The sequence below is a fragment of the Equus caballus genome, chromosome 29 (genome assembly GCF_041296265.1).
Source record: "Equus caballus isolate H_3958 breed thoroughbred chromosome 29, TB-T2T, whole genome shotgun sequence".
NCBI lineage: Eukaryota > Metazoa > Chordata > Mammalia > Perissodactyla > Equidae > Equus > Equus caballus.
In genome coordinates, this window is record NC_091712.1 from 16,818,313 (window position 1) to 16,842,176 (window position 23,864).

The 23,864-nt window shown below is 34.9% G+C and overlaps 1 protein-coding gene across 21 annotated transcripts in view; it reads right to left on the bottom strand.

Annotated features, from left to right (window-relative positions):
* Positions 1-23,864, bottom strand: part of CCDC7 (coiled-coil domain containing 7) — a 460,046-nt gene that overhangs the window by 338,607 nt on the left and 97,575 nt on the right. For all 21 annotated transcript variants that reach the window (XM_070255438.1, XM_023632305.2, XM_070255443.1 and 18 more), the window contains 4 exons: positions 15,627-15,657; positions 15,090-15,179; positions 4,087-4,172; positions 3,147-3,201 (listed from right to left, as the gene is read on the bottom strand). In XM_070255438.1, coding sequence (XP_070111539.1) covers positions 3,147-3,201; positions 4,087-4,172; positions 15,090-15,179; positions 15,627-15,657 — 262 coding nt within the window. The remainder of the gene's footprint in view (positions 1-3,146; positions 3,202-4,086; positions 4,173-15,089; positions 15,180-15,626; positions 15,658-23,864) is intronic.

Sequence of the window (23,864 nt, forward strand, 5' to 3'; positions counted from 1 at the left end):
ACAAGACCCAATAACATGCGGCCCCCAGGAAACACATCTCAGCTCTAAAGACAAACACAGGCTCAGAGTGAAGGGATGGAAGATGATACTCCAAGCAAATGGCAAACAAACAAAAGCAGGTGTTGCCATACTGATAATCAGCCAAAGCAGACTTCAAGATAAAAAAGGCAATGAGAGACAAAGAGGCTCAGCATATAATGATAAAAGGAACATTCCACCAAGAGGACATAACACTTATGAATATATATGCACCTAACACACGAGCACCAAAGCACATAAAGCAACTATTAACAGATCTAAAGGGAGAAATTAAAAGCAACACAATAATAGCAAGGGACCTCAACACCCCACTTATATCAATGGATAGATCATCCAAACAGAGGGCAACAAGGAAATTGTGGAAGAAACGAAAAACTAGACCAGATGGACTTAATATATATAGAATACTCCAGCCAAAATCGGATTCTTGGGCTATCCAGTCCCACCAGAGTGCATCTGCAAATCTGGTCAAGTTATTTAACATCTCTGAGTTTCCCCTTCTAAAAATGGAATAACCCGTAATTACCACCAATGTACAAAAATATGGTGTAGATGATTTGACTCACAAAGCATTCAAATATGTAAAATATTTTCATTTTCTATAATGTTAGGTTACAAAAAATACATTTGTCCTTTCTTATATCCATATGATTAAGCTGCCAATCACCCACTTAGTAGATATTTGCCTAGAGTAAATGCACTCTATTTTTCTAATAATCTGAAAATCAAATTTAATAGAATAAAAAAATACTTTATATCATTTTACCTCAGCATGATTTTGTTAAGTACAATTCTGGCTACTGACTGCTAGTTCATACAGTGTCTTTGATGAATAAGAAAAAGAACCCTTCATTTAGGCAAATGCAGCCATATGCCAGGGTGAACAGCTGCCAAGTAAACCATGGGCTAGACTTCAACATCTGCTTTTCCTTAGCCACTCTTGTTCAAGGAACAATCTACACCACATAAGGGCAGGCTTGGGATCAAACTGATCATTTTATCTACATACTTTCAATGAATGTTAGAATAATTACCGGAATAACGATCCTCTAAAAACTAAACAGCTAATTTTTAAAAACTAGTCATTTTCAAAAACTAAAAGTTTTTATGACTTAGTAAAACATTTTATAAGCATATAATTACTTGAACAGATAGATAATGATTCCAACTGATTCTATTATCCATGCCTGCCTGAGGAAGCAAAACTGAACATATTTTCACTAATTGCAAATGCTGAGCAGGATTCAGAAAGCCATGTTTGCAGCTCAGATTTCGCTACCAGTTTGTTCTCTAACCCTAAGCAAGTCACTTTTTAGCTTCTATTGATCTCTGTAAAATGGCCTAAATCAGTGATGGTTCATAACAGAGTTTTGAAAGAGGGAGATAAATTCCTTTAAAATTCTCATTAAATCCATTGATCTTCTCCAGAAAAAATTATCCCTACAAGAAAATTTTGACTTTAAATTCAGAAAAAATAATTTGAAATGATACTAGCTGCTACAAACTAAAGGTTTGTGTCCCTCAGAAACTTATATTGAAACCTCATCCCCAATGTAACGGTGTTTGGAGGTGGGGCCTTTGGGAGGTGATTAGTTCATGAGGGTGGTACCCCTATGAATGGGATTAGTGCTCTTATAAAAAAAGACTCCAGAGAGCTCCTTTGCCTTCTATGCCATGTGAGAATACAACAAGAAGTCTATAACACAGAAGAGGCCCTCACCCCATCGTGCTGGCACCCTGATTTTGAACTTCAAGCCCCCAGAACTATGAGAAATAAATTTCTGTTCTGTATAAGCTACCCAGTCCCTGATATTTTATCAGAAGAATCTGAATGGACTAAGATACAGCCCAAATAAACTAAAACACTAGCTTAAAGACATAACATTAATAATATAATGGTACAAGAAAATTTTAAAATATACAAAATGCTGTTTTATATAAAATAAGCTGGTAAGTGTGGTAGGCAGAATTGATGGCCTCCATGATCTCATCCCTGGGAGATATAATCTACTCCCTTTGAGTGTGGGTGGGACCTGTGACTTGCTTCTAGCCAATAAAATAGAGCAAAGTGATGAGATGCCACTCCTTTTATTAAATTGCAGTATTTATCTAAAGTGAGGAGATGTCAATCCCACGATCATGTTGCATTATACAGAGAAGACCATATGGCTGAGAGGAACTGAAGTTTGCCACATCCACTCATGCTTAGAAGAGGACTCCAAGTTACAGAACGGGAATAAAGCCCAGCCAACGCCTTGACTGCAGCTTGGTGAGACCTTGAGCATAGGACACAGTTAAGCCATGTTCAGACCCCCAACCCACTCAAACTGTGAAACAACATAAATTGTTTAAAGCTGCCAAATTTGTGGAAACTTGTTGCCCAGGAATAGAAAACTAATACCATAAAGCTGTACATTTTATATTCAGTATCTCCAGTGGTACTCTCATTTCCTTCCCAAATTTATATTATTGGATTCTTGAATCATTCAGGTGCATACTTGTAGGACACAACTCCAGCCGCTCACTGAAATGGGTGATGAACTCTGATGGTTAATAAGAAGTTAACTTGTAGCAAAAGAAAGCATTCCAAAGCCAAGATGAAATAAAGGGGTCACTTGTATTCCTTTCATTGGATCACATAAAAAAGAGTGGGCTCTACAGTTTACAATTTCTGAAGAACTTTTTCTTACTTGCTTTTTATACCTCTTACATCTTTTTGAGATAGATACGGCAGCTATTATTTTACCCATTTTAGTGACAGAAAATAGGAAGTTCACGCAGGTTAAAGTGACTTGGCCAATGTCACATAACTAGTAAGTCCCTGTTCTGACTGCCAATGTGATGTTGTTTTCTCCATGATATTGCCTGTAGTTGAGTAAACGATGGTCATTTTGATAACCTTGACAGAAAATATGCCTGGATTTACCATTTTATTTTCTGAAATTTGCTGAGAAAAGTCAACCAACAAAAAAGAAATATCTTAGGAAGAACTTTAGTACACACACACACACCCACCCTATAGTCACATACACACTAATATTATCTATACATATAATTCCCCAGAGCACTTATTAATCAAATTTAGATGCACAGAGAGTGTATGTTACCTGAACTTGAAGCAACTTTTCTTTTGTTTTAAGCTCTTGAACTACAGGCTTGTCCCTGTAATTAAAATTGTTTTAAAATATATCATGATACTTTAAATTACATGACTACTTTTCTTTCTTGAGGAGTACTAAAACCATTTTAAAGAAATAAAATTTTTCAAAAGAAATTCATAATTTTTTAAAGCCATAAAATCCATATAGGTTAAATGATAGATAACTGAATAACATTTCTCAAGTTAACTTCTCATTGATATTATTAAAATATGGAAAGATGAGCTGGAGCAAGAATTTTCAAAGTACATTAGTATTTTTTTCTATTCTGGACATCTTTTCTTCTCTAAGTCAAAGGTCAAGACCACTTGTCCAGTGAATTTCTTTTCAGAATTTGTGGAAGTCTATAAAAATTGAAATCATAGTTTCTTTTTTAAATTATATATTTACATTAGGATTTGACCAAGCAAATTCAAAATATAAAAATTATATTACTAAAGAAAATATTCACTTAATAAGGCCACTGTATGATAATCCACCAGATATAAACATAGATAATTGTTTTTATAAAATAAGTACAATCAAGAAGTAAAGTAAAAAGAGAACCACCCAGTCTAAGAAGTTAACATAAACATTACAAATCATTAGCTAGACCATCAAGGAAACCATGTAAATCCTTTTTTCCCTAAAACTATTTACAGATGTGATTCTGTTTACCTATTCCTGAATATCTTGTGGTTCATTCTCTTCCTCTAATTCAAAGTTCTTTGTTCTTCCCTTCTCAGCTTTCTCCCACAATCATATCCTAGTCTGTTTATAAAACTATATATTAGCTAGTGTTATCTCTTTTAGAAACCTGTTATTTTTATATGACCTCAAATTGTTTGCATAAAGTGAAAATATAAAGGAAAAAGGAAAAAAAATATTGACACGTATTTTTATGTCTTACTCTTCTGAATTCTCAGGTTTTCCTCTGTCTTTCTTCTTCTCCATTTTACCAGTTTTCTTTATTCGATCATGTGTAGGCTTTGTTTTCTGTGTAATTTTATATAAGCCAAAGATAAATAGTTAAGGAGACAATAAATTATAGGTAAATATATAATATACATTACCAAGATTTCCATTTTACTTTGAGAATCACTATACTACGTTTCAAAGAAAACTTATCTGAATAGAATCAAAACGAAATTAATGATACAGCCAGAACATTTGTTATCATGCTTTACTGAATGTAAGCTGTATATAAGCTAATACATATCAAAACAATTAAACACCCCTGACAAATTACATCCAGTTCTGTATATGTCTTCTTGAAAAATCACCTCACTATAGAAATCATGCAAAAAAACTTGAAAGACATGTGGGGAAAATGGAATTAGGTGCACAGCATGCAAAAACATTGTCGATGATACATTAAAAACATAGAAGCTCAATAAAAACATCAGTCCAGTTTTACAAAGTTAAATGATTAAGAAATATATACTAAGAGAAATACAGCTCTTTATCTTGAAAAAGACACGAAGCTTGCTTGTGAAAGTGGGCAATGAATAGGCTGCAAGTTATAAATTATTGTGCAGTACTGGAAGGACAATTATCTGAACTTGGATGAAAAGCTGTAACACCAGATGTGGACTGGCACAGTACACTATACACATGGTGAATCAAGGCAGCTTGTAGAAACTATTTTCTGCCTTCACCTAGTACTTTTTGCAGACGAAATTGTGCATAAGCAAATGTAAATGTAAAGTTCACATTATGCTCAAATTGTGTGATCACGTTGGAACAAGTGTGCACTTCAAAACAAATATTATAGGCAAAATGGTGGGGTGAGCTGACCCGGGATTCTCTCCCCTCTAAAATACAACAAAAGATTGGAAGAACTGAATTACAGAGAATAAACATAATGCCAGCTCCTTAGAGACCTACAGTACCAAGAAGGCAGAGATCATAAACCTTGCTTACATCCTCAGAGGCGCTGGAACGGTAGGAGAGAACATCGCTCCCTCCCCTAGAGTCTGCTATCGCTGCGGTGCAGGTCGGGAAGGAGCGGGGGAGGGGCCGCGCAACCGGGGGATCATCCAGGACTCCTGCCGCTGATTCAGTGGAGACCCGCTGACAGGGGGAAAGCTTCCGTCCCCAGGGACCCCATAAATGAAGGGCCTTGGGAGACCAGAGAACAGAACTGATCTGAACCCAGACTGGCCTGTGAGTAACAGCCCCTCCCCCCCAGCAAAGCCGGGGGCGCAGCCATCTTGCCCCAAGGCGGAGAGCTCATAACACGCAGCTCTTGACCCCCATCTAGTGGCGACAGGCTGTAACTGCAACTGAATTCTACCACCATGAGAAAAAAACGCTCCTCTACCATCCAGCAATTTATAAAAGCCCCAGACCAGAAGGAAAACAATAAAAACATAGAATTAGGTCCTGAGGACTTGGAATTAGGTAAACTAAGTGATAATGAGTTCAGAGCAGCTATAATCAAAAAACTCAATGAGGTAGAGACAAAGATAGAGAAACAAGCTGAGTTCTGGAGTTACTTCACAAAAGAGATTGAAATCATAAAGAAGAATCAAACAGAATTACTTGAGATGAAAAACACAATGGACCAGATAAAACAGAATACGGATTCCCTGAATGCCTCTGTACACAACATAGAGGAGAAAATTAGCATAATCGAAGATAGACAGGCTGAATGGCGCCAGACACAGAAAGAAAGAGAACTAAGAATTTAAAAAAATGAGGAAAATCTCCAAGAGATAATGGATTCAATGAGGAGTAAGAATATAAGGATCATAGGAATTCCCAAGAATATGGAAAAGGAAAATGGAGCAGAAAGTGTGCTTAACGAAATTATTGAAGAGAACTTCCCAAATCTAGGGATTGACGGAGAAATGTGTGTAGAGGAGGGTTTTAGATCTCCTAGATTTGTCAATGTAAAAAGAGCTACCCCACGGCACACAGTAGTAAAGTTGGCAAATAGGAATGATAAGGAGAGAATACTCAGGGAAGTAAGAAAAAAAAAGAGAATAACCTATAAAGGAGCCCCTATCAGACTGTCAGCGGATTTCTCTACAGAAACCCTACAAGCTAGGAGAGAATGGAGTGACATATTCAAAGCTTTAAAGGATAAAAATCTTCAGCCAAGAATACTCTATCCAGCAAGAATTTCCTTCAGATATGAGGGAGAAATTAAATCTTTTCCAGACAAACAAAAGTTAAGGGAATTTGTAACTAAAAGCCCTCCATTACAAGAAATCCTCAAGAAGGCTCTCATACCTGAAAAAAGAAAAAAGGGAGAAAGGGGACACAATCCACAGACTAGGGAGACCGATGGATAGAACCAGAACAGGATAGCAAATATTCAATTATAGCATTAGGGTAAAGGTAAGGAAACTACCAAAACAAGGATGATCTTAGCACTCTAACTACCAATTAATAAGACGAGTTGGAATAAAAAAATGAAAATAATTATTTAGGAGGGTAAGAACCAAGGGTCCAAATCAGTATTGGTCAAGTAAGTAAGAGACCACCAGAGAATAGACTATATTATACACGAGATTCTAAATACAAACTTCAAGGTAGACACTAAAATAAAGTACAGAACAGAGTCACAAATCATAAATAAGGAAAAATCTAAGAAACCCAGCATAAGAAATTGCAGTATTAAATGGGTAGTCTAAAGCAAACAGGAAAAGAAATGCAGGAAAACAAGATAATGAGCGACAGATTAACAGCATTAAGCCCGCATGCATCAATAATCACTCTCAATGTGAATGGATTGAACTCTCCAATAGAAAGACACAGAGTGGCAAAATGGATTAAAGAACACGATCCAACAATTTGTTGCCTCCAGGAAACACACCTCAGCCCCAAGGACAAACACAGACTCAGGGTGAAGGGGTGGAGGACAATACTTCAAGCAAATAGCAAGGAAAAAAAGGCAGGTGTTGCAATTCTCATATCAGACCAAGTGGATTTCAAAATAAGACAGGTAAAGAGAGACACAGAGGGACAATATATAATGATCAAAGGGACACTTCATCAGGAAGAAATAACGCTCATAAATATCTATGCATCCAACACAGGAGCACCAAGATTCATAAAGCAACTATTAACAGACCTAAAGGAAGATGTTAAAAACAACACAATAATAGTAGGGGACCTCAACACCCCACTCACATCAATGGACACATCATCCAGACAGAAAATCAACAAGGAAATAGTGGAGCTGAATGAAAAACTAAAACAATTGGACTTAATAGACATATATAGATCACTTCACCCTGAAAGAGCTGAATACACATTCTTCTCAAGTGCACATGGAACATTCTCTAGGATAGACCATATGTTGGGAAACAAGGCAAGCCTCTACAAATTTAAAAAAATTGAAATAATAACAAGCATCTTCTCAGATCATAGTGCTATAAGGCTAGAAATTAATTACAAGAAAAAAGCTGAGAAAGGCACAAAGATGTGGAGACTAAACAACACACTACTGAACAAGCAATGGATCATTGAAGAAATTAAAGAAGAAATAAAAAAATACCTGGAAATAAATGAAAATGATAGCATGCCATACCAACTCATATGGGATACTGCAAAAGCTGTATTAAGAGGAAAATTCATCACAATACAGGCACATCTTAACAAACAAGAAAAATCCCAAATAAGCAACCTTAAAGCACACTTAACTGAACTAGAGAAAAAAGAACAAATGAAGCCCAAAGTCAGCAGAAGGAGAGAAATAATAAAAATCAGAGCAGAAATAAATACTATTGAAACAAAAAAGGCAGTAGAAAGGATCAATGAGACAAAGAGCTGGTTTTTTGAGAAGATAAATAAAATTGACAAACCACTAGCCAGACTTACAAAGAAAAAAAGGGAGAAAGCTCAAATAAACAAAATCAGAAATGAGCAAGGAGAAATAACAACAGACTCTGCAGAAATACAACAGATTATAAGAGAATACTACAAAAAACTATATGCCAACAGAATGGATAACCTAGAGGAAATGGATAAATTCTTGGACTCCTACAATCTCCCAAAGCTCACTCAAGAAGAGGCAGACAATTTGAACAGACCAATCACAAAGAAAGAGATTGAAACAGCAATCAAAAACATCCCAAAGAATAAAACCCCAGGACCAGATGGCTTTCCTGGGGAATTCTACCAAACTTTCAGAGAGGATTTAATACCTATCCTTTTCAAGCTATTCCAAAAAATTAGGGAAGATGGAACACTTCCTAACACATTCTATGAGGCCAACATCACGCTGATACCAAAACCTGACAAGGACACCACGAAAAAAGAGAACTACAGGCCAATATCACTGATGAACATAGACGCAAAAGTTCTAAACAAAATTTTGGCAACCAGAATTCAGCAATTCATCAAAAGAATCATACATCAGGATCAGGTGGGATTCATACCAGGGACACAGGGATGGTTCAACACCTGCAAATCAATCAACGTGATACACCACATCAACAAACTGAGGAATAAAAACCACATGATCATCTCAATAGATGCAGAGAAGGCATTTGACAAGATCCAACAGCCATTTATGATAAAAACTCTGAACAAAATGGGCATAGAAGGAAACTACCTCAACATAATAAAGGCCATATACGACAAACCCATAGCCAGCATCATACTCAATGGGCAAAAACTGAACCCCATCCCCCTGAAAACAGGAACGAGACAAGGATGCCCTCTATCACCACTCTTATTTAACATAGTACTGGAGGTCCTGGCCAGAGCAATCAGGCAAGAAAAAGGAATAAAAGGAATCCAAATAGGGAGGGAAGAAGTGAAACTCTCGCTGTTTGCAGACGACATGATCTTATATATAGAAAACCCCAAAGAATCCATTGGAAAACTGTTAGAAGTAATCAACAACTACAGCAAAGTTGCAGGGTATAAAATCAATTTGCATAAATCAGTAGCATTGCTATACTCCAGTAATGATCCAACAGAAAAAGAACTCAAGAATACAATACCATTCACAATCGTAACAAAAAGAATAAAATACCTTGGGGTAAATTTTAACCAAGGAAGTGAAGGACCTATATAATGAAAATTACAAGGCCTTTCTGAGAGAATTGGATGATGACATAAGGAGATGGAAAGACATTCCATGTACATGGATTGGAAGAATAAACATAGTTAAAATTTCCGTTCTACCTAAAGTAATCTACAGATTCAACGCCATCCCAATCAGAATCCCAATGACATTCTTTACAGAATTAGAACAAAGAATCCTAAAATTCATATGGGGCAACAAAAGACCCCGAATTGCTAAAGCAATCCTGAGAAAAAAGAACAAAACTGGAGGCATCACAATCCCTGACTTCAAAACATACTACAAAGCTACAGTAATCAAAACAGCATGGTACTGGTACAAAAACAGGTGCACAGATCAATGGAACAGAATTGAAAGCCCAGAAATAAAACCACACATCTATGGACAGCTTATCTTTGACAAAGGAGCTGAGGGCATACAATGGAGAAAAGAAAGTCTTTTCAACAATGGTGCTGGGAAAACTGGAAAGCCACATGTAAAAGAATGAAAATTGACCATTCTTTTTCACTATTCACCAAAATAAACTCAAAATGGATCAAAGACCTAAAGGTGAGACCTGAAACCATAAGGCTTCTGGAAGAAAACGTAGGCAGTACACTCTTTGACATCAGTATTAAAAGGATCTTTTCAGACACCATGCCTTCTCAGAGAAGGGAAACAATAGAAAGAATAAACAAATGGGACTTCATCAGATTAAAGGCTTCTTCAAGGCAAATGAAAACAGGATTGAAACAAAAAAACAACCCACTAACTGGGAAAAAATATATCTGACATATATCTGACAAAGGCTTAATATCCATAATATATAAAGAACTCTTGCAACTCAACCACAAAACATCAAACAACCCAATCAAAAAATGGGCTGGAGACATGAACAGACATTTCTCCAAAGAAGATATACTGATGGCCAATAGGCACACGAAAAGATGCTCATCATCACTGATCATCAGGGAAATGCAAATCAAAACTACACTAAGATATCACCTTACACCTGTTAGAATGACAAAAATATCTAAAACTAACAGCAACAAATGTTGGAGAGGTTGCGGAGAAAAAGGAACCCTCATACACTGCTGGTGGGAATGCAAACTGGTGCAGCCACTATGGAAAACGGTATGGAGATTCCTCAAAAAATTAAAAATAGAACTACCATACGATCCAGCCATCCCACTACTGGGTATTTATCCAAAGAGCTTGAAGTCAGCAATCCCAAAAGTCCTATGCACCACAATGTTTATTGCAGCACTGTTTACAATAGCCAAGACATGGAAGCAACCTAAGCGTCCAGCAACAGACGAATGGATAAAGAAGATGTGGTACATATATACAATGGAATACTACTCAGCTGCAAAACAGAACAAAATCATTCCATTTGCAATAACATGGATGGACCTTGAGGGAATTATGTTAAGTGAAATAAGCCAGAGAGAGAAGGACAATCTGTGTATGACTCCACTCATATGAGGAATTTAAAACTATGGACCAAGAACAGTTTAGTGGATACCAGGGGAAAGGTGGGGTGGGGGGTGGGCACAAAGGGTGAAGTGGTGCACCTACAACATGACTGACAAACATTAATGTACAACTGAAATTTCACAAGATTGTAACCTATCATTAACTCAATAAAAACAAAAACAAATATTATAGCAGAACTAACCACATGTTTTAAGGTATTCTTGAACTACTATGTAATACCAGATTATTTTATACAAGAAAGTAGAGAAAAAATTAACAAATAGATTATTGCCATTTTAAAACGAGCTTAATAATAGAGACCTATTAAGGCATTAGATGGTTATTTACTGTGTCAGACCACAACTTCCAACAGATACCAAATTCACTGCAGTGACAAAATCTCACAAGTTGATAATTCCTCACAAAATATGGAAAATAAGTACAATAATGGATTTTTTATGAGAATTGTTATGGTCCCCAAATAATTTTCTTGTTTAAATGTGAGTTTTTGGATATATTTCCTATATAGAAAAATCAGATGTCTACTGGCAATCAAAAAATACTAAATAATGATGGGGCCAGCCCCATGGCTGAGTGGTTAAGTTCGCACACTCCACTTCGGCAGCCCAGGATTTCACCCGTTCTGATCCTGGTCACGGACATGGCACCGCTCATCAGGCAGTGCTGAGGTGGCATCCCACATGCCACAACTAGAAGGACCCACAACTAAAATATACAACTATGTACTGGGGGGATTTGGGGAGAAAAAGCAGAAAAAAAATTAAAAATACTACAATATTGAAAGAGGAAAAAAGACTAAAAAATAATGAACAGATCATCAGTGAGCTGTGGGACAACTACAAGTCAACTCATGCTTATAATTGGAGTCCATCATGAAGAGAAGGGGTGGTGAAAAAGGATAAATATTTGAAGAAATAATGGCCAATTTTTTTTCAAATTTGATGAAAACTAGATACCCACAAATCCACAACAACATAAAGAAAACTACCCCAAGGTACATCAAAATCAAATTATTAAAAGCAGTGATAAAATGAAAATCTTAAAAGCAGACAAAAGAGAAAAGATTACATACAAGAATAAGAAGGACAGCTGATTTCTTGTCAGAAACAATGTAAGACAGATGACAAAGGAGCAATATCTTTAAAGTACTGGAAGGGAAAATAACCAGTCAACCTAGAGTTCTTTATCCAGAAAAAAATATTTTTCAAAACTGAAGGAAAAAAATTTTTTTTCAGAAATCAAAGAGTTAAAAGAATATATCAGCAGCAGACCTGCACAACAAAAATAGTAAAGAATCCTTCAAACAGAAGAAAATTGATACCAGATGGAAATAAGGAAACACACAAATTAAAAAAGAGCGCCAGCAGTGATAATTACATGTGTAAATATAAAGACTGTTGGTCTTGTTATTTAAATCTCTTTAAAAGGTAATAGTTTACGGGAAAACTAATAACAATATGTTGTGCAGTTTATATCAGATATAATAAAACATCTGAAAACAACAGCTGGAAAGGGGCAAAGGAAAGAATATTATTTTAAGGTTCTTAGATGTGAAGTGATTTAACATCACTTAATATAGACTGTAACAAGTTAAAGACAAGAATGTAAACCCTTTATTGTAAAGTAACCAATTGAGCGGCAAACACAAAGGTAATACAGATTTTGATACCTAGAAGTGGGTGCTGTTGTAACATATAACTAAAACTGTGCAAGTGGCTTCTGAATTGGGCAGTGGGCAGAGGCTGGAAGAATTTTATGAAGCATGAAAAAAATAGTTAGCAAATTATGAAAAGAAGAAAAACCCTTTAACTTGATAAATGGTATCAAGAGAGGAGCAGGGAGAGGGAGAGAGAGGCAGGCTGACTGACCCAAAGAAACAAGAAAACATTCCCTTTAAAATCAGGAATAAATGAAAAATGTCCACTCTCATCATGCCTATTCAATATTATCCTAAAAGTCTTTGCCAGAAAAAGAAATAGAAAGTATTACAAATTGGAAAGCAAGAAAACTTAGGCTATCACTATTCATTGATACTTCTATTATGCAAGTAGGAAATAAAAATCTAATCATTATACGGTGTAGCTAGGTTTCCAGATGCATAATTCAATAGATAAAAATTTATTACACTTCTCTAGCAATAGTTAAAAAATATCTTTTAAAATATAGCAAATAAAATAGCATAAAAATATAAAGCACCTAAGATTAATAAAATGAATAAGAGCTTTATGAAGAAAACCATAAACATTTATTGTAAGAAATGTTACATTAAAGAAAAATTTCAAAAATGGAGACATTTAATGTTTATAAACAAAAAGATATATCTGATATCCTAGATGTAAATCTCTCCAACTTGATGTACAGATTCAGTGCAATCGTAGAATTTGACAAGTTAACTCTAAAATTTATATGAAAGTGCAAAGGCCAAAAATAAATAAATTCTTATAAATGACAAGGGTTGACTTGCCCTACAAAATATCAGGACTTAGTCTAAATCTGTAATCATTAAGTATCTCAGGCATTGGCGTAGAAAAACACAAGACCAATGGGACAGAATAGAAAGAGCAGAAACAAATCTTTAAGCAGTGATATCTTCCAGCAATAGCATACCAAAATACACACATATCTAGGACATCCTACTTAGGAAGCTATAACAGAAAGCCAAGTGATAGCAGAAGTGACATACAGAGTCCGGAAACTGCAGACCATATCTGCCCTGCTGCCTGTTTTTGTAAACAGAGATCTATTGCAATGCAGCCATGCTCATTCATTTATGTATTATCTATGACAATTTTCACTCTACAGAAGCGGATGAGTAGCTGCAATGTGTACTGTACAGCCTGCAAAACCTAAAATACTTATCTAACCCTTTATAGTAAAAGTTTCCTGATATCTGGAATAATTAAATAGATATGACAGTAATTATGGAAATAGTAGCAAGTACAGTGGACACCAGATATTTGTGTCCAGTATCCTTTTCCCTTTTGTTAAGAAATAGCACCACACTGTAGTAGGGTTCTGCAACTCCCTCATCTCAAATTGTCCCAGTAACATTTGACCTAAGCAAAGCCAATCAGATCCAATCACTAAGAACTGACTTTTATGGAAAGGAAGCACTTGGAGCTGAGTAATTCCAGAGCCAGTATCCAAAGGGATGGGGAAAATAGTAGACCGAGCTCCCTCTCTAAAAGCTCCCTGAAAGGACAGGAGTAATTGCTATCCAAGAACTTTTGTTATTTTGACTCCAGGAGTGGCCCTAGTTCTATCCTTCACCAAACACACTGTTCAATTTTCCTTGAATTCTTTGCATTACCCTAATACCCATCCAATAAATTTCTTCCTTTAGTTGCAAGAAACTTGCAGTTTCTCCTGCTTACAGTAAAAGAAAATAAAATCCTTAACTGACTGACACACAGACAACTACCAATCATCATTTGGCAGTCAAGGACAGCAATCAAATGTGGCTTTTGATCGCTAAAATTGGTTGTCTACAAAAATAAAATTATTAAGAGAGATAAGTTAGGAAAGGAAGACTACTTTGGAAGAAAATTGTTTTATTTGTTATTAGAAATCCTGACTTTGGCATAATTCTATAGCCATTTATTCTCTTCCCACCATCCTATTACACCGATTCCCTTCTCTGAAAACAGACTCTCTCTCAGACCTCTTGGCCACTACCCTAGTGTAGATACTAGTTGGAACTATTCCTAATTGAACATATGTGATAGCCCTGATCTTATATTTAATGTCTGTGTAGGATCACTGCTTCTCTAACTGAGTAAGTGACAAAGTTCCTAGTAATACTTCTGCTTCCTCCTCTAGGAAGGAAGAAATATCAAGTAATCAACATTAGTGGATTTGAGAGTATTTTCCTTCATTTTATGTTGATCTTAGGTTGAAACATACATCCTATGTTTTTACATGGTTAATAAAAATTCACTTCTAATTCATTTGACTTTGTTGTCTATAGTTTGAAATGTATTAGCTATATAAAAATGGCAAAAGAGAAAGAAAAAAGAAAACACTTTATTCTTGGTATTTATACACACTCTACTTGGTATAGTGAACTGGGACACACACATTACATAATTTCAAAGAATATAATAACATTTATTTAAAATATATTTGAAAACCCTAATTCATTGATATTTTAATAAAGTTAAATATTTGACCTAGAAATGTCTTTTGTAATGTTTAAATTCTAAGTCTGTTTTTTATAGCATTCTTTTGGTTTTCACAGTTAATACCATAATTTAGAATATAGCATTATTTTATTTTTTAAAGCATAGCTGCTACCAATTATTAATATAGATAATGTATTGTAAAACATTTAAATATATCTTTTATTCCTATGCTAAAATAATAAGGCTGTGTGCCATTTTCAGATTTTAACTTACCTCCGTATCCTTCAACTTTTGTAGTTCATTTTCCAGCAACAATTTCTCTTCTGATAACACTTGGAAATCACTTTGCATCTGTTTATATTTCTAAAAACAAATATTATAATTTTAATAACAATGAAAAACAAACGTCTCAATGTAGACAAGTTATTTGGGTACTTAATTATTAAAGTAAGAAAGTCTTCATTAACTCATGAAAATAATATCTTTGGTATTAATCTGGATAGCGAAGCTATAATTGGGGCTGAAAGAGGCAAAGGAACTGGAAGTGAGAATGAATGGAAGTTTAGAAGACTGTGTGACATTATAGTTCAATATTTCAGAAGTGGAGTGTTTCTGAGTGATAATAAAGTCTAGTAAAATCAAAAGAATAGACAAAGCTTTCTAGCTCACATATGCATAGAAATCTCTCCAGTAAAATGAGTAAGCATTGAATCTTTATTTAAGATCATGCATCCTGACAATTTCTAGAATCTACCAACATTGTCAAGGGCAAGGTGTAATTTCAAACTGAGAGTGCTGTACTATACTTACAGCCTCTAACAAACTTTGATCATTCATAGCTCTGAAAAACAAAACAAAAATATCTATAATGTATTATAACTTTACATTTATATTTTTATTTACATACTTATACCTTTCTTTATAAAAAATTTAAAATAAAACAAATAAAGTTAGAGTACACTCTGACCACCATTCAAAAAATCCAATGCTTTCCCCAGACATATCATTAGATTGCTGCGTATCTTTCCAAAATTTATTCCATGCATTTATACAATATTGCATGTACCTATTTGATTGTATAATTTTTGTTAGCGGGTTGTATGTCTGTTTTGTTTTCTTTTTCACATAAATGATATCACTGTATATATTGTTCTTAACTTATTTTTTCACTTAATACAATGTCTGAGATCTATTTATATTGATAAATGTAGTTCTATCTCACCCTTTTAAATAAAATACCACTTCTTATTCCATAGCAGGATTTGGAAAACTTTTTCTGTAAAGAGCAAGATAGTAAATATTTCAGACTTTGCAAGCCAGATGATCTCTGTTACTACTACCCAATCCTGCAAAAGCAGCTATGGATGACAGGTAACAAGAACGGGTGTGGCTAGATTTAACTCAAGGGCTGCAGTTTGCTGACAACTGTTCCATAGTATGGATAAACTATAGATTTTTTCTTGACAAATGAGTTGTTTATTTATTATAATAAAAAATTTTTAAAGCTTTAAGATATAATTAAATACCATACAATTCACTCATTTAAAGTGTACATTTCAATGGCTTTTAAAATATTCACCAAGTTGGCAACTATTACCACTTCTAATTTCAGTATATTTTAATTACCTCAAACAGAAACTCTGTACCCATAAGCAGTCACTCCCCATTCTTCCCAGCACTGCCCCAGCCCTGGTAGCCACTAATCTACTTTCTGTCTCTATAGATTTGCCCACTCCAGATAGTCCAGATAAATAGAATTATACAATATGTGGTCTTTTGCGACTGGTTTGTTACACTTAGCATAACGTTTTCAAGGTTCATCCAGGTTGTAGCATGTTTCAGCACTTTGTTCCTTTTCATCGCCAAGTAATATTCCATTGTATGGATATACACGTTTTACTTACCCATTCATCAGTTTATGAACATTTGGGTTGTTTCTACTTTTTGGTTATTACGCATACTGTTACTCTGAACATCCATTTACAAGTTTTTGTGTAAACATATGTTTTCATTTCTCTCAGGTATAAACCTAGAAATAGAATTTCTGGATCATATGTTAACTCTATATTTAACACTTTGAGAAACTGACAAACTGATTTCCATAGCAGATGTACCACTTAAATTCTCACAAGCAATGTACAAGGTCCCAATTCCTCCAAATCCTTGCCAACAACTGTTATTATCTGTCTTTTCTTATTATAGCCATCCTCATGGGTGTGAAGTGGTATATCACTGTAGTTTTGATTTGTAATTCCCTAATGATTAATGATGTTGAGCATTTTTTCATGTATTTATTGACCATGTGTACAGACTGTTTTGGAAAATGTCTATTCATATTATTTGCCCATTTTTAATTGGGTTATTTATCTTTTTATTATTGAGTTATAAGAGTTCTTTATATATTCTGGATACAAGTCTCATCAAATATATAATTTTTGAATAGTTTTCATATTCTATGGGTTGTCTTTTCACCCTCTTGACCCTCATTTGCAGCAGAAAAGTCTTTAATCTTTATGAAGTTCAATTTGTCTATTTTTTTCTTTTGCTGGTAGTGCTTTTGGTGTCCTATTTAAGAAACCATTGCCTAACTCAAGCTCATAAAGATTTTCTCCTATGTTTCTTCTAAGAGGTTTATAGTTTTAGCTCTTAAATTTATGTCTTTGATAATTTTGAGTTAAATTTAGTGCATGGCATGAAGAAAAGATCCAACTTTATTCTTTTGCATGTGCATATCCAGTTATCCAAGTACCAGCTGTTAAAAAGACTATTCTTTCCCCCATTGAATTGTATCGATCTCCTTGTTTAAAATCAATTGACTATAAATGTAAGGGTTTATTTCTGGACATTCACTTCTACTACATTGATCTATATATATAGGTCTATCCTTATGCCAATACCACATTGTCTTGATTACTATAGCTTTGTTTTGTTTTAAAATCAATTAAGTGTGAGTCCTCCAACTTTGTTCTTCTTCCTAAGATTTCTTTGGCTATTTTGGATTCCTTGTATTTCCACATGAATTTTAGGATCAGCGTGTCACTTCATGCAAAAACAAAGTTGGAATTTTGATATAGAGTACATTGAATCTGTAAATCAACTTGGGGAGTACTGCCATTTTAAGATTCTTAAATCTAACAGTCCATGAAAATGGGATGTCTACTTGTTTATTTAGGTCTTCTTTAAGTTCTTTCAATGATGTTTTGTAGTTTTCAGTGCAAAAATCTTACACTTCTTTTGTTAACTTCATTCTCATTCTCTTTGCTGTCACTGTAAATGGAATTGTTATCTTTATTTCATTTTTGGAATGTTCATTGCTAGTGTATTAGTTTCCTAGGGCTGCTGTAACAAAGTATCACAATCTGGGCGACTTAAAACAACAGTTTATCCTCTCACAGTTCTGGAGACTATAAATCTAAACTTAAGGTCTTGGTAACTCCATGATCCCTCTGAAATCTCTGGGGGAAGATCCTTCTTTGCCTCTTCCAGCTTCTAGTAGTCCCTGGCATTCTTTGGACTGTGGCAGCATAATTCCAATCTCGGCCTCTAGGGCTGTCTTCCCTCTGTGTGTATCTCTCTTATCCAATTATTTTAAGGATACCAGTCATTATACTAAGGGCCCATCCCACCCCAGTATGACCTCATCTTAACTAATTACATCTACAATGACCCTGTTTCTAAATAAGTTCATTCTGAGGCACTGGAGTTAGAGCTTCAACATACAGTTTGGGGGACACAATTCTACCCATAATAGCTAGTGTGTAAAAGTACAATTGATTTTTATTTATGTATCTTGTATATTGCAACCTTGATGAATTCATTCATTTCTTCTAATAGTTTTCAGTGGATGCCTGAGGATTTTCTATACACAAGATCATGACATCTGCAAAAAGTGGTAGTTTTATCTCTTCCTTTCCAGTCTGAACATCTTTCATTTCCTTTTCTTCTTTAATTTCCCTGGCTAGAACCTCTACTAGAAGCAGTAAGAATGTCCTCTTTTGTTCCTGATCTTAGAGACAATGTATTAATTCTTTTCACCATTAAGTATGATGTTAGCTATGAGTTTTCATAGATAGCCTCCATCAAATTAAGGAAGTTCCCTTCTATTCATAGTTTGTGGAGTATTTTTTACCATGAAATTGTATTATATTTTGTCAAATGTTCATGTGACTTTATTTCTCCTTTATTCAATCAACATCATGTATTATATTAATTGATATTTGCATTTTAAGCCAACCTTGCATTCCTGGGATAAATCCCACTTGTTTGTGGTGTACAACTCACTTTATATGTTGCTGGATTTTATTTGCTAGTGCTATGCTGAGAATTTCTGCATTTATATTTGTAACATATTGGTCTGCAGTTTTCTTGTGATATGGTCTGGTTTTAGTAGCAGAATAATACTAGTCTCACAGAATGAGGTGAGAAGTGTTGACTCCTTCCACTTTTTGGAAAAGTTTGTGAAGAGATGGTATTAATTCCTCTTTAAATATTTGATAGAATTCACCAGTGAAGCCATCTGGCCCGAGCATTTCCTAGTGGAAAATATTTTAATTACAAATTAAATCTCTTTACTTGTTACAGTTTCACTCAGATTTTCTAGTTCTTCTTGAATCAGTTCAGTTTGTATTTTTCTAGGAATTTGTCTATATCATGTAAGTTATCTAATTTGTTGTCATACAGTCGTTCATAGTATTACCATAAGATCCTTTTACCATAGATTATTGAGCCATACTCCTACTAACAGGAGTTGAAATTCTTTCTCGTTTCTGCTGTTATCACAGTGATGCGATAAATTTCTTTTGATATAAGCCTCCTTGAGTATATTCCTTTCTCTGGGGTAGATTAAAAGAGGTTTGCTTTTTTAGGGAAATATAAAAGAGGTATAATAAGGTATACATTTTTGTTGTTATTATTAAATAAACTCTGCTAAATTGTACTTGAAAGTAGGCAACTCCTATTTACTAGCATTTTAAGATTAGTGATTATACTACATCTCTGTCAAGACTTGATATTAGAAAACTTTTACTTTTTGTTAAACTGATAGGGGAAAAAATATATTGTTGCTGTTTTGCTTTGCCACTTCCCTGATCGAGCATCGCCTAACATGTTTATTGGCCACTGTTTTGTCTCTTCCTTAAGTTATATATATATATATATACTTTGACTATTTTTTGAGGGCTATTTGCCTTTTTTATGGAATTATATATTATTGTCATTCCTTCTTTCTATTGTATATGCACAAATATTTTCTCCCAGTCCAGTGTTTATCATTTAACTTGGTTCATTTTTGAACAAGGTGTTTTTAATTTTGATAGAGCCAGATGCCTTCCATATATTTATAATTTTGTTTTCTTACATTTTGGTCTGTAATCAACATTAAATTTAGTTTTTTGAATGATGTGAAGTAAGACTTTGTCATTATTCTTTAGCCAAATGCCCTTGCCAGTGCCCTAGTTCGCCAATTAAATTCATTCAAGACTTTGAATTTACCATGTTGGAGCTATGGTGACTTCACCTTTGACATAATCTAACTACCTGTGATACATGTTCCTGGGCTAAAAAACAGTTTGGAAGACAAGACAGCCTACTATCCTTCCTTCTGACTCCTATGCCTCCTTATAAACATCATAATGGATTTCTTAATAGGCCTGCTTTCCTGTCAGGAGCACACATGATTCTGGTGATGTACAATGTCGTCACCAATGTTGCCATCCCCAAGACTGGACACCAGCTCTCAGCACTCTGTTCACCAAAGAGGTCTTATGCCTTCACAAACCATCCTACAATTCAATCTTTAATTACAGTCCCAATTTGTCCCATAATTGAAGAAATAAATTTTCAAGGTCCTCTGGGTCTATGCTTACTAGCCCATTTCCCACTACCCACGGACCAACAGCTAGACAATGTTATTGACCAGATCCTGAAGAACAGGTCTATTAGGTCCCCCAAAGACCAGCATGATTGCCCTATCCTGCTGCTCTATAATTCACGCATAATAATAAAATACAATCATTTTTTCCTATATGTTATCCTATATTAATGTGGATTTCATCCCATTACATCTGCTCACCACTGGGCAGCTCAGAAGTAGATCCCACTGCTATTTCTGGGAACTCCCCTTCCTGCACCCCTCTGAATCAATATAGTTCCTGAGAGAGCTTACATAACCATAAGCCTTTGACTAGAATTGACTGGTCCATAAATGGGCACTTTTCTCTATCTGTAATAATGATTTTCTCACCTAGGACTATTAGACTTGGGAAATTCAAATACTATCCCTCAGAATGACTAAAACTGAAGATTAAAGCTTAGGAATTGTCAGCAGTCATGGCTTCCCACCCATGGGCAAAAAATAAATGAAGAAGAAAACAGAAGGAATGAAGAGGTCTGCGATAGGAGAAAATGAAGCTCACACAGAGAAAAACAATATCTTGATGATGCTCAAGTTCTAATTTATACTTGTTTCTGAGATTGAGCCATACTGCTTCAATACATTCAGTGAGAGGCTCAGACTCTTTATAATAAAATCTGTCTTTTGCTCAGACTAATTTTAGTTGGGATTTTGTCCCAAAAACTCAGTCACATGGTGGAAGTTTAATAAATACAGGACGTCCTAAAAGCTTTAGTGTAGTTCTAAGCTCCACTGACTTCAGAAGTAGAAAGCTACAAACTTAAAAAATTAAACATTTGAAAGTTTAATTAATTCCATTTCCTTTACATAGTTTTGTGAATTTTGAACAATATAGTCATGCACCTCATAATGATGTTTCAGTCAACAATGGATCGCATATAAGATGATGATCCCACAAGATTAGTGCCATATAGCCTAAGTGTGTAGTAGGCTATACCATCTAGGTTTGTGTAAGTACATTCTATGTTGTTCACACAATAACTAAATCTCCTAACCATGCATTTCTCAGAACATATCCCTGTCGTCAATGCATGACTGTAAATTAATTTTGTTTTAGTAAATCTGATTGAATATGGAAAATGCTGACCCAAACAAAAAATTTTAACTGAAAAAAACCTTTTAAATTATTATCCAAAAATTTTTAAGTAAGTGCAAAAGAAATATCCATAATCAAATTTTGAAATAGTGTTTTCTGAAAAGTTGTATCTGTATAGTTCTGAAGTTATTAAAGCTTAAAACCCACTAAGACTTTTGCCAAACCCTGTATTTATTTTAACAGAATGTTAAAGGATGTAACTGTAACAAGTTGTTAAATGGAGGGATCAACTGAGACTCTAAGCCCCCAGTATCACATATCAAAGTAATAGGTGAGACATATGACCATTAGCACTTGAAAAAAAAAGTAGGCAGTCAAGACAGAGCACTAAAACCTTTCACTGACATGGACATTATAAAAAGGTCAGGAAAGAAGACTTAAAGAGCATTTCTTTGCAAAGAGCTATTGGGTGGCTTGAGTCCTATCCAAACCATTAAGGGAGGGATAGATATGCTTGCCCTTATCTCAAGCCCCAGTGCGAGGCACTGTAAAAAGAATCCTCAGAAAACCTGGTGTGTGTTATCTGCAGTTATGGCGAAGGAAGGCAGTGACAGTGGACCTTTCCTGTATACCTTAGCTTTCTTCCCTCCGTTCCCAAACACATGGAAAACAAAAACTACAACTAGTTAGTGGGAAAAGAGGTAATGAAAGAGAAAAGTTAACCACAGCCCCAGCATGCTCAGCTGGAGTAATAGGGTGGGACGAGGGGAAGAAAAGTCTTAACTTCAAATGAAAATTAAAATATTGATTGTAATATTTGACATGGAATTGTAATTTTCCATTTAGGAGAGTGCTTATACAGTAAATGTAAATTAATTATTATCTAAGAATGATCAGAAAAGTCATTGTACTGCCCTAGTTTTAACCAGGGGTGGGGGAAAAATTAGCCCCAATTAGCAAAAATAAATGAACGCAAGGTATCCAAAAGAAAGCTGCTGTGTGATTTCATTCTATAAGACACGCTTTTTCAACATACCAGTTGTGTAACTAATATAACCTAACCACCTGAAAGACTGGTAGATCATCCACAGTGGCATTCAGGATACTTCTTGCTACACAAAGAAACATACAAAGCATATTCCAACCAGAGAATTGTAGAAAGTTTATTCTGGATATAAGACAATTCAATTTGGAAATCCTCTCCTTTATAGTAACCACTTCAGCTAGTCCACTGCTTTCTGTTATGCCCAGGAGTTCTAAAACCACTTATAACTAGCACCAACAGTCTAATATAAGAAGCTAGAATAAATAATAGTCTAGATGTCTGCTTTAATACTCTGGTCCAGTGGAAAGAATACTCATGGAAACCAGCCTCCTACTTTAAGAATGCTCTTAGAACATGTTAAAGCTTTCATCTGACAAAGCTGTGCAAGTTCTGACCCTACCCTTCCGATAAGGAGGATTCTAATGAGATAGAAGGGAAAAAAGTGAAACAGGGCCTAACTCAGTTACGTCCCAATACCTGACCACCAATTAATGCAAGCCATAAGTCCTTTATTTCTGTTTTTAGCAGCTGCCCAGGATATCCTTTATTTCACATTTGATCTGCTACTCTCTTCTATTCATTCTTAATCACTGGATTTGATAATTAGACATTCTGATCATGAAAAATTTCCTAATTTTCAATGTTGACTCTAAATAAAATTTTTTGAAAACACTGTTATATGAACTTTTATTAATATATGTTTTATTTTAACTTAAAATATTTAAAATAAGAATTATATGAGTTTGCAAAGAATTATAACTAAATGAAAAGTATATACACAAACTACATTTTGAATTGTAATTTTTTTTAATTTTTAAAAATTGTGGTAAAATAACATAAAATTTACCATCTACATTTCTAAGTGTACAGTTCAATACTGTTAAGTACATTCACATTATTATACAACCAATCACCAGAACTCTTTTCATCTTTTAAAACTGAAACTCTATACCCATTAAACAACTCCCCATTTCCCCTCCCCCAAGGCCCTGGCAACCACCGTTCTACTTTCTGTCCCTATGAATTTGATTACTCTAGCTACCTCATATAAGTGAA